The 19,641-nt window shown below is 40.2% G+C and overlaps 2 protein-coding genes across 6 annotated transcripts in view; both read right to left on the reverse strand.

Moving 5' to 3' along the window:
• MACF1 (microtubule actin crosslinking factor 1) overlaps positions 1–19,641 on the reverse strand; it is a 314,885-nt gene that overhangs the window by 171,456 nt on the left and 123,788 nt on the right. For all 5 annotated transcript variants that reach the window (XM_045548191.1, XM_045548189.1, XM_045548188.1 and 2 more), the window contains one exon: positions 17,981–18,073. In XM_045548191.1, the coding sequence (XP_045404147.1) occupies positions 17,981–18,073 (93 nt within the window). The remainder of the gene's footprint in view (positions 1–17,980; positions 18,074–19,641) is intronic.
• On the reverse strand, positions 5,740–7,129 carry LOC123635721. Its single transcript, XM_045548194.1, has one exon. It carries the CDS (start codon positions 6,900–6,902, stop codon positions 5,790–5,792), a length of 1,113 nt encoding a protein of 370 aa, XP_045404150.1. The 5' UTR covers positions 6,903–7,129; the 3' UTR covers positions 5,740–5,789.

Below are 19,641 nucleotides of genomic sequence, written 5' to 3' on the forward strand. Positions count from 1 at the left end.
GCACTCGGACCAGCTCTCTTTTTTGTTTAACCAATTATGTCAGTTGATCTCCACAAAAACTAATATTCATTGAAGTAGCAGATGGTGACACAGATTTATTCATCCTTTTTCATAAACTAACTATAACCTCAACGAGAGCTCAATAACAAGAAGTCAAAAACAAAGAGAATCCCTCTTTCCTAAAAGTTAATTTCTGGAGGGAAAAAATGTTCAACTTATATTTAGTCATATGTGGTAGGTCACATGAAAGAGTTATGCATAATTTAATGCCAAAAGAGCAATCAGTACAGTAATCTCCAATACAGAATCTCAGCAGAATGGAATATTAATGTGGACTGGAATGATCAAAAGATTTCTTGAAAAAGTATAATTTAAACACATCCTTGAAGGATGCTATAGAATAGACAAAGAGAAGGGAAAAAAAGAATTCCAGGTAGAAACTGGGTGTAAACGAAGTTTACATAAGAAATTGAGATAAGTTGAAATAGGAATAGTAGATAGTTAAGAGGGTGACCTGTTAAAACAGGAAGGTTCAATTTGGGAACTGACAGGAGAAAAGACTAGACAGATTACGAAAGGGTTGTATACCAGGCTGAGGAGTTTGGCCTTTGTAGGTCTCAGGGAATGAGATCAGATAATCTGAGCAAGTTTCTAGCTGACCTTATCCCACTACAGAGAAGGCTTTAGACCTTGAAAACTTTCATTCAAGAGGCAGGTGAGGGTGCAGTGCAGTGGTTCATTACAAATGCCGGCCAAAGGGATCTGATGGCAGCTATGTTTGTGGGAATAGAGAGAAAGAAGGTGTTTATTCCAATATGAGAGTTAGGTACGGGTCAGGAGTGAAAATCAGAGTCTTAGTGGTCTCACTAGGGAATATAACTAGAATGGAAATCCTAGGTCATAGAATATAAGCATTTTTCAATTTTACAAAATATTATCATACTACTCTCTATATAACAGTACCAATTTATACTTTCATCCATAGGCTGTGAAGAGGTTTTTCCATCACTTTACATCCTCACCTATGCTAAGTATTTTTAGCCAATCTGGTGTGTATAAAATGGTATATTATTTGTTGGGTTTTTTTTTTTTTTTTGGAGATAGGGCCTCATTCTATCACCCAGGCTAGAGTGCAGTGGCACCATCATAGCTCACTGTAAAAACCTTGAACTCCTGGGCTCAAGTGATTCTTCTGCCTCAGCCTCCCAAGTAACTAGGACTATAGGCAAGCACCACCACACTTGGCTAATTTTATTTTTTTCTTAATTTTCTGTAGAGACAAGGTCTTGCTATGTCACTCAAGCTGGTCTTGAACTCCTGGTCTCAAGAGATCCTCCTGCCTGGGTCTCCCAAAGTGCTGGGATTACAGGCATGAGCCACAGTGACCACCCGCCTGTTGTTTTGATTTTTATAACCTTGATTATTAATGAGAAAGAGTCTTCTTATATGTATGAGGCATTTGGATTTCTTTTTTTGTGAATTGCTTATTCCTGGGCTTTCCCCTATTTTTCTACAAGGATGTTTGTCTTTTTTGTTATTGTTGTTTGAGGGATTCTTTAAATAAAATATTAATAACTAACATCTATTGTGCTTTACTTGTATTAACTCATATAATTCTCATAACAACCCTATTAAGTGTATACTATTTTCACCTTCAATTTCCAAATGAGAAAACTGTGGCACAGAAAAGTAACTTGCCCAAAGGTATATTGCTAGTAAGTGGTAGAACTGGATTCAAACCCAGCCAATCTGGCTCCACACTGTTAAACCACTCTCCCTATACAACATTTCATATATTCTGGATATTAACTCCTTTCAGTACAGTTATCCCTAGGTATTCATGGGGGATTGGTTCCAGGACCTCCCTCAGATACCAAAATTTGAGGATACCAAAATCCACGGATGATCAAGTCTCAGATATCAAATGACATAGTATTTCCATATAATCTATACACATCCTTTAAATCATCTCTAGATTACTTATAATACCTAATACAATGTAGATGCTATGTAAATAGCTGTTATACTACTTACAGTGTGCTGTTTAGGGAATAACGACAAAGAGAAAAAGCCTGTACATGTTCAGTACAGGCATAATTTTTTTTTCCAAGTATTTTCAATTCATAGTAGGTTGAATCCACAGATGTGGAATGCATGATGCAGAAGGTCAACTGTATACACATTATATAGTAATTTTTCTGCTGTTATTACATTTATTTTACATTTATTTTTATACAATTTTCTTAACTTTCCATTTTATTTTTGTGCAATTTTGTTTTTCTTAACTTCTCATTTGAAACGGCAATTTTCAAATACAAAAGGAGACAGAACAGCATAATGAGCCCCTATGTACCTACCCATCACCCAGTTTCAACCATTATCAACCCATAGCTAAGCTTGTTTCATCTATATTCCACCCATTTTGCCCCTCCCCTATCATTATAAAGCATATCTCACACATACCATTTCAGTATGTATCTCTAAGAGAACTCTTTTTTTAACAAAACAACCACAACACCATTGTTACACCTAACAAATAATAATGATTCATTGGTAATATTTTTAATTAAGTAAAATTTTTTATAAAAGAAACAAATCCTTTCTTATAAAAAGCTCTAAATTCTGCATTCCTCCAGTAATATCATGTGGTTAATTTTGCTTTCTTCTTACAACAGAACGCCAAAATAAGTAAAATAACTTTCCCTATAATTAAAGAGGAAATGTGGGAAAAGGATACTTGTAAACTGAAAAGGCTGAGCTCAGAAAATAATACACCAATCGTTCACTTTCTCATCATTTCTAGCCCTCAGTGCTATCTATTTACCTGAAATTGTAGGGACTCCTTGGGTTTGTGGCAAGGACACTGGAATATAGAGTCAAATTCTTCATTCAATGGGATTCCAGTGTGGGCAAGAGATTGGCAGCAGGAGCCAAGATGGGGAGGAAGAAGGGATTTTCAACAAATTTTCTTGTTCAAATAAGCCAGGTATTATGGATATTGATGGCAGCTGGGGACATGGAGTCCTGTGAGAAGAAATGGGCTACAGAAGGGTCTTTGTCTGACATCAAAGTACAACTGCTATTAGCCTGTTCCTATCCAGCTCCAAATCCTAGTCTACTTATCATTCTGAAAACCACTTTTGTCAGCTGACCCCCCTCATCCTGCTTCTGTGTTAACTATTTACTGACAAGGGAAGTATCAACTATATCATATGAACAGGAAAGCAGACCATTTATTTTCATTATTCAAACCCCGCACTCAGTAAGAATCAGAATCAGTTCCCAGTTCTCTCTACCCTGAAAAGCAGCAAAACCATTGCAAAGTCTAGCGATCGCCCGGTCCCACTCCCATCAACATGTTCTGGATTAATAATCAACAGGAGAGAGAATGTAGCCTGAGTCATGCCAAAGAGAGACACCACTTTGGAACTCGAGTTACTTTCTGAGGAGAGTTACTACTCTGACATATTTAAAAAACAAAAACAAACAAAAAAAACAAGCACCAAAAAAGCAAGCAAAAAACCAACTCTGTTGAACTGCCAGCTGTCTCCTGTTTAGGAAGTAGCTGGTGTGTGAATGACAGCAGCTGCTCTTCTGACCTGTGTCCTCCCAGCGCTCCCACCCGCAGCAGAGGGAGCTCACACTCCAGTCAGATGCTCTCGCCTGGAGTATCAGTGTCAGAACACGCTGCCCTCTCTGTCCCTGGCTGATGCCGTCTGTCCTCAAAGCCTGTGAACAGTCGAGAGTGAGGGGAGCAGCTCCCTGAAGATAGTTCCTTCAGAAACCAGTGGGCGTTTCAGGCCCCTTGGCTTTAAGGACTTTCTTTCTGAAGGGATTTCACACTTATCTTGAGAAGTTACTTCTCATCTGTCACACGGGATGGTTAGCTTGTGGTCCCTGCATCACACATGGACACGGAGCCTCAGAAATGTGCCAAGTGTCTGAGCTGAGAGCCAGTCATTTAGTTTTTCAGCCTTGGCTATAACTGAGTGTTCTGGCTGTGTGTGTCTGCATGGAAAGGGTAGAAGGAATGGATTCAGAGGTTGGTTGCCTGGAAAATTTCACATACCAATTTGACTCATGCTGAACAGCAAAAGAATCACACCACTGTCAATACTGTCAAACTACAGATCATGGTCCAAAGGTTTCTTCTACCAATCTTTTCTTTAGGACTCCTTACAGACTCACACGGGACTTTCTCTTCTCAGGGTGGAGATCCAGCCTATACAAAAGCACCATTGCTACCCATGGTCCATTATCTAGGATTGATTTTACCAGGAGTTCCTAAAATTTTACACTCTAAACTTCCTAAAAATCTCACACTCAATTACGAACATGTATCCTATAATATTATGATGACCCCACAATGTCAACTTCAATGCCAGTGGTATTAAAAGAGCAATCAGTTCAGCAGTTGGTTTTACCCTCAACTACTCTATATCTAGTCCAACTTTTACAAGATGCAAGTTGACTTTGACATTCCCTCTTACCCAGTGAAACCCAAATACTCACATGCCCCATCCCAGTAGTCTCACTACCCTCCTTCCTGCCCTAACACATGCTTGTGCGTGCACGCGGTGCGCGCGCACACACACACACACACACACACATACATCTATTTTTACATGAAGCCAAAGAGACTCTTGCCCATCCATATAATAGATTTTTCAATGGCCACTTTTTCTTCAAATTGTTGGGAGTCTTCAAATGCTAATAACAAAGTACTAAGATGAGGCTATCCATGGGGGAAACCCATCCACAGAGGAAATTTTAAACACAGATCAGCTTAAAATTTGTGTCTGTCCTCGGCCTCACGCTGTTGGTGATAAGCAGGGCGGCAGTAGGTGGGCCACATCCCTGCTCAGCATATATCAGGGCCTCTCTGTAGTGTCAGCTGCCACAGCCTAGGCAAGGAAAGTGCCCTACTTCATCTTCCACCTTTTTTGCTGCTTTGAGATCCTAAAGTTTTTATTTCTTCTGCTGCAGAGACCAACATGCCAGTAAAAGTTCTTTGGCCACTGGGGAATTATAACTTCAATCACCTACACAATCACACACCCATGTGCCAGATGCTGTGTCTCACCAGGGTCTTGCTGAGTCCTTATCTCAGTGACCATATTTCTGAATTCTCACTTGCTCCTTGACCCTTAAAAACACCCACAGCAACCATAACCACCTATGCCTCAATATATACCTCAAAACCAAAAACATGACAAAGCCCTAAACAAGTTCAAACACAAACTTTTCTAGCTTTGAACCTAACACCTTTCTCTCTCTCTCACCTAATCCCTGGATAACTCTATGTGCCCTCCTCCTCTAATCCTGCAGTTAGGAACCAAAGAAGGATGAGCACTTTCCACCTATACAAACACTGAATGAGAGTTTTCCACAAGAATGGGATTGCATCAGCTCTAGAAAGAGCATCATTCTCCAGGGAAGAAGAGCAAGTACACTGACGATAGCTGCCTCACCCCTTCCACATTCATTTCAGAGATTCAGCTAGGCCTCCCCACTGTCCTTTGTGATACACCACAACTTGTAGCAGGGACACTGGTAAACAGACCTGCTTGAGAGTAAGTACTATCTAGCACTGCACCTCGAGAGATAACCCCACCAGATAGCTCAAGCAATTATGCTGCTTGGCTACCCAGAATCAGGGATTCCCCAGAGACAAGACTTGGTTTCAAGCACCAAGGGGCAGACCTGAAATAGATTCTGCTTGCCGAGCCCCAGCAGTCACTACCTCACAGTACTCATCATGGGGGTGAGTTCGAGAAGCACCAAGATCCTCATTGCTCACCACACTCTAATTTAATACGTTTGAGGGCCAGGAATCCAAACAGTGGTTTGATTATCCCTTGAACATGCCTACCTACCTCTTCCAGACCCCAAGATGGGGTGTGGCTTGCCTCCAGAGAAAGGGTGCCATCCTCTTCTGAGAAGGACGTGGAACTCTTTTCAGGTTCTGTATCTTTAGGCTGGATCCCGTGTAAGTGCAGCCCATCACTGCCATAGCCAGAGGAGGAGGGCAAAATGCTCACAGTCATGCCACTGATGGACAAATCACTCTGAGAAGGAGGCAGTCTGGAACCCTGTGGGGGTACCCAACCCACATGGGCAGGCTCTGTGCCTCTCTGGGCTCCCGACTGGTCTGGTAGTGATGAAGGAACAGAACATTCTGCAATCCAGGAACCTGTCTGAGGGGCACTTGAAATACTCTTTGTTCGTCCCCCCACACTCCAGCCCTCTGAAAGTTGGTCTTGATTTCCTGTGTCATTGGGGGAGTCTGTCCTAGGCAAAGTGCTGCTCCGAAACCCAAGTAGAGTACTTCCTTTTTCCACTGCAGTCTCTCCTTGCAAAGGAAGCAGCACAGCCCTGCTCCTGCAGGATGCTGTCCTCGGAAATTCCACCAGTTGGCTGACTGACTTCTCGCAGTTCCTTTCCGCTGGGTTATCACGCAGGTGAGCAATGACTGTCATCCCCTCTTCCAGGGAATCCCAGACCCCTCCAGCAACTGATGACTCATTCTCTAACAAAAGGTGAGCAGTCTGGATCTCCGCTTGGAATCTCTCCTTCACTTGCACTATCATCCCCTGATCACCCACCCTTGAGTTGGGGGCTGAGTCCCCAGGCAGCAAAACGTCTGGAGGGGTACGCTCTACCCCTCCCACTCTGTCCTCCTCCGTTCGGAGACTCACTGTTAACTTCGTTAGGGTTTCAGTCTCTTCAGTGACTCCAGTTCCTTCCAAGGGTTCTTCCTCATGAGATGCCTCTGGAGTAGGGATTTTTCTCCCCCTCCACTTCCTTTTGAACCGAACCCTTTTCTTAGGAGATATGGGAGCCTTCTCAGGAATAGCTATTGACTCTTTCGGCTCCTTAACACAGCCCAGTGAATTTCCCATTTCTTTCCTCTCCTAATCTCAGCAAAAATGCAGCTAAGCCAGTCCCGGGATCCCAGAGAAATCCTGACCTTGGCTTCATCGGATTCAACGCACATTTAAAAACATGCACTATGCCAGCAATCCCTCCAGTTCTTTCTCCCTCCCTCCCCGCCTCTCTCTGTCTCCTCCAGCCGCTGCCGATTCAGACAGCCATCTTACAGGCTCAGAGCTGCAACAAGACAAATTCAAAGCATCTCACTGCAGTTCAGAAATCACTTGACCTAAAAGCAGACAGAAACCGGATTGGCTGCAGCTTCCTCTCTCCAAATATGAGGTAATTGGAGCACTGCCCTCAGTAACACAAACAGAAAGCAAAAAAGAGCTAGAAACCAGGGGAGGAGAGAAATTAGGGACGGGGAGGAGGAAGAGGGAAAACGTAAGAAGAGTAAATGGAAAACGGAGGGGAAAAGAAGAGAGGCCATGGGAGAAGGTAACGTGGAGGAAGGAGGAGGAGGAGAACAATATCAAAGAGAGAAAAAGCAAACCAGCTCGGTTGGTACCAACCAGCAAGGGAAGGGAAGGGAAGGGCCAAGAAGAACCAGGGCTGGGGAAGCCGCGATTATGGCTCCCAAACTACAAAATGAAATAGATTTTAATTGTTGCACCAAGATGCCCAAAAGAAAATATCAAGCAAGATATACATACTCTCCTTTTTTTTCAGGTCAGAATACAATAAAATTACTTTAATCAAATCATAACCTGAAGACAGACCAGAGCCTACTCCTCACAGTTAAGAAACACAGACTTTAAAGATCTAGCCTTCTGTAGCATTTATTTCTCTCCTTTTCCAAGAAAGAAAGAAAGAAAGAAAGAAAGAAAGAAAGAAAGAAAGAAAGAAAGAAAGAAAGAAAGAAAGAAAGAAAGAAAGAAGGAAGGAAGGAAGGAAGGAAGGAAGGAAGGAAGGAAGGAAGGAAGGAAGGAAGGAAGGAGAGAGAGAGAGAGAGAGAGAGAGAAAGAAAAGAAAAGAAAAGAAAAGAAAAGAAAAGAAAAGAAAAGAAAAGAAAAGAAAAGAAAAAGAAGAGAAAGATCTGTTAATTCTACTGGTAAATGACACGCACAGAGGAAAAACCCAAAAATCAGTTTATAGTACATGGAAGCTTGGTAAAAAGATACCACTTCCAAATACAACAGAAAAACAAGGTCTCTGTTGAATGATACTTGACACAAATGTTCAACAGTAATTACTGATGCTGCCACTGCAGACAGCTAACATTTTTTTGCGCTTGTTGTGTGCCAAGCACATGTGAAGCTACTTACATGGACTATCTCATTTAATTCTCACAGTAACCATATGAGGTCAAAACTATTATTTTACAGTTTACAGGTAAAAAAACTGAGGTTTAAGAAAGTTGATTAATTTACCCAAGTTTACACAGCCAGTAAGTGGCAAAGCTAGAACATGAACTTCTGTTTGACCCTAAGACTTTTAATTTCGACTCCAACTGCTACCTCTAATTACTTCAGGGACAGAAGTCTGTACTCAGCTGCCAGTTGTGCCAAACAAGAGGTTTCTTCACTGTTTTGAATTGACAACTAGACTCTACACAGAATAAAAGCTCAAACAAAGAGATAACACTTGCTAACATTAGGGAGTAAGAGAAGAAACTACTAAAATGAGGCTCAGGTGGTGTTTACTCAAACTGCAGTACAGCAGGAAGTCTGAATTTCAGATTGCAAAAATTGTATTCAAAAATCACCCTGCAATGTCAATGGGAATCCCCTCACCCCAATCTTTTTAGTATAGTGTCTGACAGAAGAGAAACACTGCAACCCAAAGGGCTCTGAATGGAGTTGAAGAAAAGAAGTTAAATGTGTTTCTTTTCTGTTGCAGCTATTTATTCTATACCAAAAAGATCCAGACCACACAGCAGAGAGCAGCAGCCTGCCTGGCTCTGTGCAAGCCCTAAAGACTTGTACCAGCACAGCCCTACCTAGCCCTCCCTTTCCTAGAAACCTAAAAAGATAGAAAAAGGAAAAGACCACAAAAGGAAAGCAACAAGAAGCCCTAAAACAACAGCTTCTACACAACCCCTTCTGAGGCCCCACTGACACCTCATCCACAACTGCAGTAGGTGTTTCTCCCCTAAGCCTTTTCCTGAGGCTGACTGCAAATCTGCAGCACCATCTTATGGCCGTCACAAACCACAGCAAGAAATAAGAGGGAGATAGCGTGGGCGAGAAACTCAGACCACAGCAGATCACTTAATTAGCAAAAACTCTAACATTGCAGTATGAAGTTCTCTAGGCAGGTACCCTACCTTCACACCCACAATGAGTAAAACTGGAATTATGAAACTTTTAAGCTGCACAACCTAAGGTCTGTGCTTGAATTTTATTAATGAAATACAAGCAAACCAAATTCCTGAAATTGATCAACTCAGAAGCAAGAGAGACAGCTGCTTAATATGACGGCTAATGCTGTAGAGTTTCTCTGAAGAGCCTGACGACTCCTAGCATATTTATTTCTGTGAGCCTATTATTTTTTAAATCTCTGCATATGTCAGACAAATCAGGCCTTCATTTCCTTCTGCTCCAGAGGAAAACTGGTCTAGCAAAGGAGGAGAGATTTTACTAAGTAGACCTAGGTTCAAATTCCCAGCTCTGATAACTTGCTAGCTAAGTAACTTAACTAATTTAGTGGGTGATTCAGTTTCCTTACCTGTAAAATGTGCATACTACCACCTACTTAATGGGGTTGTAGACCAGGTTAATGAGATAATGTCTATAAAGTACTTGGCTCAATGCCTGACCTACAGTAAATCCCTTTTCTTCCCATTTATTACTAAAACTAAAAGTTATGAGACACCTCCAGGCCCCTGGGAGGATCCTAATACACAGACGGTCCCTGACTTAAGATGATTTGACTTAAATGATTTTTGGTTTTACAGTGGTGCAAAATCTATATGCATTCAGTGGAAACTGTACTTTGTGAACCCATATAACCATTCTGTTTTTTACTTTTAGTAGTTTTCAATAAATTACATGACATACTCAATACTTTATTATAAAATAGGCTTCGTGTTAGATGATTTTGCCCAACTATAGGCTAATGTAAATGTTCGAAGCACATTTAAGGTAGGCTAGGCTAAGCTATGACGGTCTGCAGGTTAGGTGTATTACATGCATTTTTGGCTTGCATTATTTTTAACTTATGATGGAGTTTTCAGGACACAACTCCATCATAAGTTGAGGAGCACCTGTCTGTACTCTTTTTTTTTTCTTTAACTAGGCTCAAAAGAAAGTAGATATGTTCCAAAGTCCAAAGTTTGGGTGCTTGTTTTTCTTCTTAGGGACTGCTTCCACTATTTTACTAAGTTAACTCTGATCATCACTTTCACCAGGACCTTTTCTCATCTAGCCTGGGCTCTTAACACATGGCCTGCTGCCTTCTGGGAAAGCAGACTTTTAGGGTCACATATTCTTCATGCATTCTCCTTTGGCTTTTTCTAAATAACTGTTTACTGCCCACAGGTTTCCCACAGAGACAGCGAGAGTGAAAGAATTCATTCATTCATTCCACAACGTGAATAGTGCTTCATCTATATGCCAAGCACAAAGTACCATAAAGTACACAAAAAATGTAAACCTCAAGACTAGCCAGCTAAGACCATCCTTTACCTGAACTCCCTGTTTTTGTTTTTGTTTTTAAACTTCAGAATGTTAGACATATACTGGTATTTAACAAACATCTGAGATCTGGAAATCTAGTTTTGTCAGTCTACCAAGAACTTATATCTTTTAGAAAAACTATAAATCTTCACACATACTTTAAAATAAGCTTGGAAAAAACCACTTATATCTACATGTACATCATTATTCTACTTCATTAGCATCAATAACAGAGATTGACTATCATGACTATTTTGCTGATTCCCTAATTTAACAGTTCTACTCTGCATTTCTATTTGGCTTTATATAGTATGTGTTCTTGGTGAGACAGCTAATAGATAATAACAAAAAACTAGAAAACCACACCGATAACTTGCACGAGACATATCATGCCCTGTCTGATGCAAGACAGGGAGGATAGAGGTGCTACATGATCTCTTTATCAACCAATCAAAAACTCTGCAAGTAGGGAACCTTCCCCTACACTCCTAAACGCTTTCTCTACAAAGTAAAACCACAAGGAGATACAATTTTACACTCATTTTGATGGCTGTAATCTAAAACAGACAATAAATACTGGGGAAGGTGTGGAGAAACAGGAACCCTCATATAATACATTGCTGGTAGAAATGTAAAAGGGTATAGCCACTTTAGAAGATGGTTTGGTAGCTTCTTAAAAAATTAAATTTACCATACAATCCAGCAATTCTACTTTTAGGTATATACACAGGAGAAATAAAAACATAAATCCACATAAAGACTGCAACAGGCTAAGTTCCATCTACTTTGTCAGAGCGTTTGTGTCATACTGCTGAGACAAATCAAAGTTGTGTATTCCTGACTTACAATGTATTTATCAGTGCTGTTGATTCCTGAGTTGCTTTTCACTCACCTTTGACTTTCGGATTTCTATTTATTAATAAATGAGATCAACATAGGACCCCATTTAGTGTTTGAAGCAATTAGAATGAAACAAATTAATGTAAACCAAGAAAATATAAGTACAAGGAAAAGTTCTCTACAGACACTTTTAGTGTGTTTTTTTTAATGCTGGGGGATATAATTAACTAGTCCATACTTCTAATAAAAGGGAGAAGAAGGAGATTAGGGAAAGAGAATATTATAAACTTACTTAGTACATCAGTCAAAGTTCCCTTCGCTCTTATCTTTCTCTCTCTTTTTTTTTTTTTTTTGAGACAGAGTCTCACTCTGTTGCCTAGGCTAGAGTGCTGTGGCATCAGCCTAGCTCACAGCAACCTCAAACTCCTGGGCTCAAGTGATCCTTCTGCCTCAGCCTCCCAAGTAGCTGGGACTACAGACATGCGCCACCATGCCTGGCTAATTTTTTCTGTATATATTTTTAGTTGTCCAGATAATTTCTTCATATTTTTAGTAGAGATGGGGTCTCGCTCTTGCTCAGGCTGGTCTCGAACTCCTGAGCTCAAACGATCCACCCGCCTCAGCCTCCCAGAGCTAGGATTACGGGCATGAGCCACCACGCCTGGCCTCTTTTTCTCTTTTCTCCAACCACAGAGATGCTCTATTTATCCCTTGAACATGCCAAGTACTTTCCTTCTGCTAAGGAATCTGTGATATCAGATATTTTTTTCTGGATCCTCATATTTCATTGAGGTCTCAGATAAGATGTTAAATATGACTGCTTCCAGAGAGAGGTCATTTTAAATAACCCAGTGTAACATAATCCCTAAATTTCTTTATCATTCCACTAACTTTTTATTTGCATATATATGGAAATTATGAAATACGGCTTAATAAATAATTCATTTTCTGAATAAAAATTCTATGAAGACATGGATTTTGCCCATTTTCTTGACCACTTTTATGTAGCCCCTGGAAGAGTACCTGGCATACAAGTATCCACTTAATAAATATTTGCTAAATTGAATATGAGATACTTTTAAAAAATGTGACTTTATGTGGGGACCTTTATGGGCAACTTTACCTCTCTGTCATTATCAGTTTTTCTTATATAAATAGGGATGATTATAATAATTGGCAAGTGTACATGAAGTGCTTTGAAATAAAAATAGTCAAAATATTAAAAAACAAACAAACAAAAAAAGACGGGTCTGCAAGTATTCATATCAACATTATTTATAATGGCCTAAAAGTGAAAACAACCCAAATGTCCATCAACTGCTTAATAGATAAACAAAATATATAGCATGTCCCTATAACAGAATACTATTTAGCATTACACAAGAATGAAGTACTGATATATGCTGCAACAGGGATGATACTAAAAAAATTACACTAAGTGAAAGAAGCCAGATACAAAGACCACCTATTGTATGATTCCATTTATATGAAGTGCCCAGACTAGGTGAATCTAGAGATAGAAAATAGATTAGTGGTTGCCTGAAGCTGGTGATAGGAGTGAGCAACAACTGTGAAAGGACAAGAGGTATCTTACTGGGATGATAAAAATGTTCCAAAACTAAATTATGGTAATGGTTGTATAACTCATAAAAATCACTGAATCACATAATACAAATGGGTGAATTTTATGGTATATAAATTTCAATAAAGTGCTTTTTAAAAATGAATGCATTTTCCTAAAATAAACAAACAATAGAATGATAACCAAAAAGGTATGTTAAAACATTTAGCTAACTATATAGTAAAAGGGAAGAAACAGGATGGAGGGGGCAAAGATAGAAGTTAGACTTCTGTGAATACACCTTGCATTTACTTTTTAAAATTTCCCTTTGGAACAATGTAAATGATCTACATAATGTAAAATAAAATTGAAAGGGAAAACAGTAATCCCTAGAAATTGAAAGCAAATAAAAACATTGGTGACTTAACAACACAGAAATTATTATATTTCAAGTAACTTTAAAATACAATTATTTGCACATCCTTAGGAGATATACACTATGGACAACAAGAACTGCAAAGAAATTATAAACTTTTAAGTAATTATATCGCTAATAATAACAGTGATGTTGTTACTTTGATTTCTGTATATTACAAATAATATATATGATTTTACAGGTGTGTGCATGTGTGTGTAAAAGGAAATAAGTAATTATATTACCAGTCAGGATCAAGATTTTCAGTATATGGAAAAAAGGATACAAATATAAAGTCAAAGAAGTTTAAAAAAAAAAACGCTGTAATCTTAAATTTGAATTAAAAATATCAGTATAAATTAATAATTTTTTTAAAGAGAAAAATAAAATTATTGTCTAGCTCTGTCCATGGAAAAAGCATAGAAACAATGAGCAACCCAGTAGCACTCAGATTATGGTCAATAAATAGAGAACTGATTTCTAAGAGAAACTGAGAATTTCAGGCCTGGGACAGTAAATATACAAAGTGTCAGGAATATCTCATCACATAAGAAATAAAGGAAATTACCAAAGGTTGCTGGAGTCATGCCAAAGGCTCTTATTGGCCAAAGATGGAGCTGTTTGAGTACTAGAAAAAATGATAAGTATATTTGATTGGAACACATTAAGTCGTTAAAAATCCACGAGTCACAGTGATACTTTAAAAGAAAAAAGAAGGTCAACAAAGAAACTTTCATTGGTCACCTTTGGAGAGTCTCAGGGAACCAACTAATTATTCTGAAAACTGGTAAATAGGGGGAAAGATGAGATCATTTATCTTGCCTTTCCTGTAGAAACTATCCCTCAAGGTAGTCGATGAGGTGAAGTTCTTCATAGAAGTAGCCCAACCAAATAATGAAGAAGAAATAACAGAATTCAAATATGACCCCTCTGCAACCTCTAATGAAATAATGGAACTAGCAATGATGATCAGTAGCTGCTAAAACTATATGGTGAAGAGCTAATAGAGAATGTAGAATGGATGAATCAGGCTGATAACACCTGAACCCACTAATCGATCTTAACATCCCCAAAAGAGGAACAACAGATATAGTATGTGCATCCTGGTGTGAAGCAATAAAATCAAACAACATACCATTACCAGCCTTGCAAAAAAAAAAAAAAAAGAATGTGACTGAGCCTTGGGTCTAGCTTTAAATCACCAGTTTATGGACAATTCAATACAGGGATGAAGGACATTTTTAGAAGACATCCCACAGATGCCATCAGCATCTTTACAAACCTCGTAAGACAAAAGACCTGATTTCCTCGACAAATTGCAGGAGTGAGCGAAGGAGAGGAGAGAAATTTAATGAGATATGTGGACCTTGTTTGGATTCTGATTCAAACCAACTATTTTTCTTAAATGAGATAACTGGGAAAATCTAAACACTGGTCAGATAATTGATGATTTTAAGAGTTACTATTTTAAAAGTGTAATATTATTGTGGTGTGCTTAAACAAAGAGTACTTATCTTCAGAGATACACACTGTGGTTTTATGATACATATATTGGGTTTTGTCCATTGTTCCTGGCTCATAACTACCACAGTCCTTGTTACAATGTTGGGGTGCTTTAGGCCTCAGGAGATAGAATCTCTTTCTCTGACCTTCTCCTGTCCTCCTTTCACTTGTCCAAGGCAGGACTCTAATCTGATTGTGAGTCAAAAGACCCTGATTCCAGAGAGGGTCCTGCCCCATACCTGGAGGACAGAATGCTGCACAGAGAGGTCAGGAAGAATCTGAACCAACAGGCCTTACTGGGTTGAGATCATGCATTTTTTTTTTTTCTTTTTGAGATGGAGTCTTGCTCTGTCACCTGGGCTAGAGAGTGTCTTCCCGTCAGCCTAGCTCACAGCAACCTCAAACTCCTGGGCTCAAGCAATTCTCCTGACTCAGCCTCCCGAGTAGCTGGGACTACAGGTGTGTGCCATGAAGCCCAGCTAATTTTTCTATTTTTAGTAGAGATGGGGTCTCTCTCTTGCTCAGGCTGGTCTCCAACTCCTGAGCTCAAGTGATCCTCCTGCCTCGGCCTCCCAGAGTGCTAGGATTACAGGCGTGGGCCACCTTGCCCAGCTGATCATGTGCTTTTTGTACACATTGTAAATCATGCTTACATAATGAAGACTCCATAAAAAACTCATGATGACAGGGTTCAGAGTGCTTCCAGATAGCTGAACACGTGCAAGTTCCTGGAGGGTGACGTACCCAGGGAAGGCATGGAAGCTCCACATCCCTTCCCCCATCTCCCATACCTCACACTACCCATCTCTTCATCTATATCCTTTTTGTAATATCCTTTATAATAAATTAGTAAATATAAGTGTTTCCCTGAATTCTGAGCTGCTCCAGCAAATTAATCAAACCCAAAGAGGGGGTCATGGAAACCCTAACTTGAAGCCAGTCGGTCAGAAGTTCTGGAAACCTGGACTTGTGACTGGCATCTGAAACAGGGGGTTCGGAGGACCAGGTTTGGGGATTGAGCCCTCAGTCCTCAGGATCTAATACCATCTCCAGGTAGATAGTGTCACAATTGAATTAGAGGACACCCAGCCAGTGTCCGCTGCTTGGTGTGTGGGGGGAAAAACCCACATTTGGTCACAGAAATCTTCTGTGTTAACGAGCAGAGGGAAAAATACAGTTTGGGATCATTTTCCAGAAGCATACGCTGAAATATATACAGATGAAACAATGTGAAGTCTGGGATTTCCTTCAAAATAACCTACTGGGGGTTTGAGGAGTAGATCAGGATACAGATGAAATAATATTGGCGTCAGTTAATAATTATTGAGCTAGTTCTTCATACTATTTCCTCTACTTTTTATAAATGTTTGAAATTTTTCCTAATAAAGTTTTTCCTTTTAGAGACAGAGTCTCTGGCACAATCATAGCTCACTGCAGCCTTGAACTCCTAAGTTCAAGCAATCCTCCCACTTCAGCTGCCCAAGTAACTAGCCACACGCCACCATGCCCGGCTAATTTATAGAGACAGGGTCTCGCTACATTGTCTGTGAGCTACTGTGCCCAGCTGAATTTTTCATAACAGATGTCTAAGGAGAGAGAAAAAGCATTTTCCTGATGGAGCTCTTCAGGACAGGAACCATTCCATTACTCCCATCATTTCTGTCCCAGCAAAATTTTAAGTAACCAATTTAGTTTTCGTTCCTTGGCCCCTAGGTTTTCCTTTTTTGAAGAGATTTAGTTGTAGTTAGGGTAAATAGAGACACAGTGAATAGATTTTCCTTACCTCATGCCTATGAGACTAACATTAGGCACCCACAGTTCAGGCAGTTTGTAGCCAAACAACAAACAAACCTTGTCTGGTCCGAGTGCAGTGGCGTTTACAACTAATTGATCACAACCAGTTACAGATTCCTTTGTTCCTTCTCCACTCCCACTGCTTCACTTGACTAGTTAAAAAACAAAACAAAACAAAAAAAAAACCAAACAAACAAAAAAGTTTCTCTAAAAAAATTCCTCTGTTCTTAAGAATTCCAAAACAGTAACTCTAGTCCTCCATGAAAACTCAACAAAGTTCTTGTTCCTGTCCTTCCAGGGCACACTTGCCAAGGTTCATGTTCCTAGTTATCCCTGTACACAAAGCTTGCCTGAGGACACCCTATGGTTCCACAAAAACACATGTTACCTCCACACATTCCTAACCCCACCCATGCTGGAGATTGGCATCACTGGCTGCAAACCAAAGCCCCAAGAAACAAGCTTATGCTCCCAGATTTTTCTCAGGATCTTAGAAATTCTGGGACACATGCTGTTCTGCCTTCAACCAGCAGGTGGCGCTATCTCCCCAACTAGGATGTCACATTGGCTTCATCCCTGGAGTCGGCACCTTGCTGACTCTAATCCATCAGCCTAGTGTGCAGCTGTCTGAAAAAATGCTTTGTTTGGCTGCACTAAAAGTGATTTAAAAGAAGAGTCTTTTTATAAAAACAGGGTTGTACTTTTCCAATAGCAATCCAGACTTAAAAACGATCTGCCTTCTTAGGAAGATGGGAGCAACAGGAAGGCCATGCGGCCACGTGAACACTTCAGGATGCCACTGCTCTCAGGTGTGAGACTGCTACAAGGTTGTACTTACTATTACTAGCACACAAACCCAGCTACTAAGATGCTACCATGAACCAGGTTTGTTTAAAGATCATAAGAGATGAGGAAAAACCTACATCAAAGCATGCTTATGAACCTTCAATCTACCCTTCTAAAGCATCAAAATCAACATCTCTCCCCAGCCCTCACACCCCAAGTCCATTAAGAGACCAATTTTGACTCTCCTGAGCAAACAGACCTTAATAACCAGCCTGCACCAATGACAGGGCCAAACCACAAACCGGTGAAAAATCCCCGCATTTCATCATGCAAATACTTAGGAAGGTCGGGGTTTAGGATAAAACAGCTTATCTCCAGGCCAATCTTTATTTTCCTTTTCAATTCCCATCCACCTTTGTTCACTGCCAAATACAGAGAAGGAAGGGGTCAATGCTGCCTGTGGAAGGTAGTGCAACTTTCTAGGCCATGTCCAAATCAAGCAACAGAAACCCCAAAACTCACAGCCCCTACCTGGAAGTGCAAAATAATGGTCCAGATCAGGCCAAGGGTCAGCTTGGGGTTGCCATCTGTGATGTCATCATTGCGAATATTCACTAGTTTCACCTGAAAAAGAAACAGAAGTCAGTCTCAGAGCTCTGGGACTTTTTGTTTTGATTTGATTCTTACATATTTTCATTATTGATATATAGTTAAATTGATCTTTTATTTTTTCGTGTTCAGTTCTATGAGGCTTTTTGTTTTGTTTTGTTTTTGAGACAGGGTCTCACTCTGTTTCCTGGACTAGAGTTCAGTGGCATCAGCCTAGCTCAGAGCAACCTCAAACTCCTAGGCATAAGCAATCCTCCTGCCTCAGCCTCCCAAAGTGCTAGGATTACAGGCATGCGCCACCACACCTGGCCAGTTCTGAGTTTTAACACATGTAAAGATTCATGTAACTACAACCAGAAAACAGTTCCATCACTCCAAATAGTCCCTTGTGCTGCCTTCTCTTTGTAGTCAAACCTGCTTCCGCCCCTAACTCCTGACAACCACTGATCTGACTCTGGTCCCTAGTTCTGCTTTTCCCAGAATGTTATATAAATGGAATCATACAGTATGTAATATTTTGATACTACCTTTTTTTTCCCCACTCAGCATAATACCCTTGAGATCGCCATCCAGGCTGTTGTGTATATAAATAGTTTGCTCCTTTTTATCACTAAGTTATATTCCATTGTATAGATATGCCAACCTTTGTTTATCCAACCATCCACTGAAGGAAACGTGAGCTATTTCTAGTTTTGGCAATTATGAATAAAGCTCCTATATTCATTGTACAGGTTTTTGTGTGAGCACATATTGTCATTTCTCTAAGATACATTCCTAGGATTGGGATTTCTGAGTTATATGGTATATGTTTAGTTTTATAAGAAACTGCCAAACTGTTTTCTAGATTAGCTGTACCATTCTGTATTCCCACCAGCAAAGCAACCCTACAAGCATATGGTATTGAGAGTTGCTTTTTCATTAAGTCATCAGGGCCCTGACTTTTTCTTTTCTTTTGAGGTTCCTGGAGAGAGTGAAATGTCTATTTTCCCTCACCAATCTCTGGCCTGTTTCTACCTCCATTCTCCTTCCTTTGTCACAGATATCCACACCTGCCATGCCTCCCACAGCATCTGCTTTAGTTCTAAAATCTCATTCCAACAACACAATATGCTGACACATGGGCCCTTCCCTCCCCACACGGTGACCAATTGCCCCAGTGTTGTGGGAACTGAGGGTTGTCCTGGGATGCAGGAATTTAAAACTGGGAGTGTTCTGGGCAAATCACTCTACTTCCGTGTCAACTCTGTTAGCCTCTTCTGCCATGTCCTCATGGAGATCCTGTTTAATTGTGACACACTGTCCTTGAGCTACCTCCTTTATCTTTTCCAATGAACTGAAACTCGTGTGTCTCTAAAGGACCCTAGTGACCTTCTCCAATAGAAGCCTCACTTCTCCCTTACACTAATGTTCACCTGGGCAAGATCTGTCCCTTGTCTGATCACAGTCTTCTCTTCTGTATATTGGGGGTGGGGTGGAGGTGGAAGAACTTGCCCTTCCAGCCTGAGAATTCAGTTTTTCTAATCACTAATCAATAACAACCCACAGTCGGTGGATTAACAGTACCAGCCAAGTCCACACTCCTC

This window comes from Lemur catta, chromosome 3 (genome assembly GCF_020740605.2).
Source record: "Lemur catta isolate mLemCat1 chromosome 3, mLemCat1.pri, whole genome shotgun sequence".
Taxonomy (NCBI): Eukaryota; Metazoa; Chordata; class Mammalia; order Primates; family Lemuridae; genus Lemur; species Lemur catta.

Bases quoted from the DNA above. Each gene is read 5' to 3' on its own strand.
- LOC123635721 (XM_045548194.1), bottom strand. From the start codon at position 6,902: ATGGGAAATTCACTGGGCTGTGTTAAGGAGCCGAAAGAGTCAATAGCT.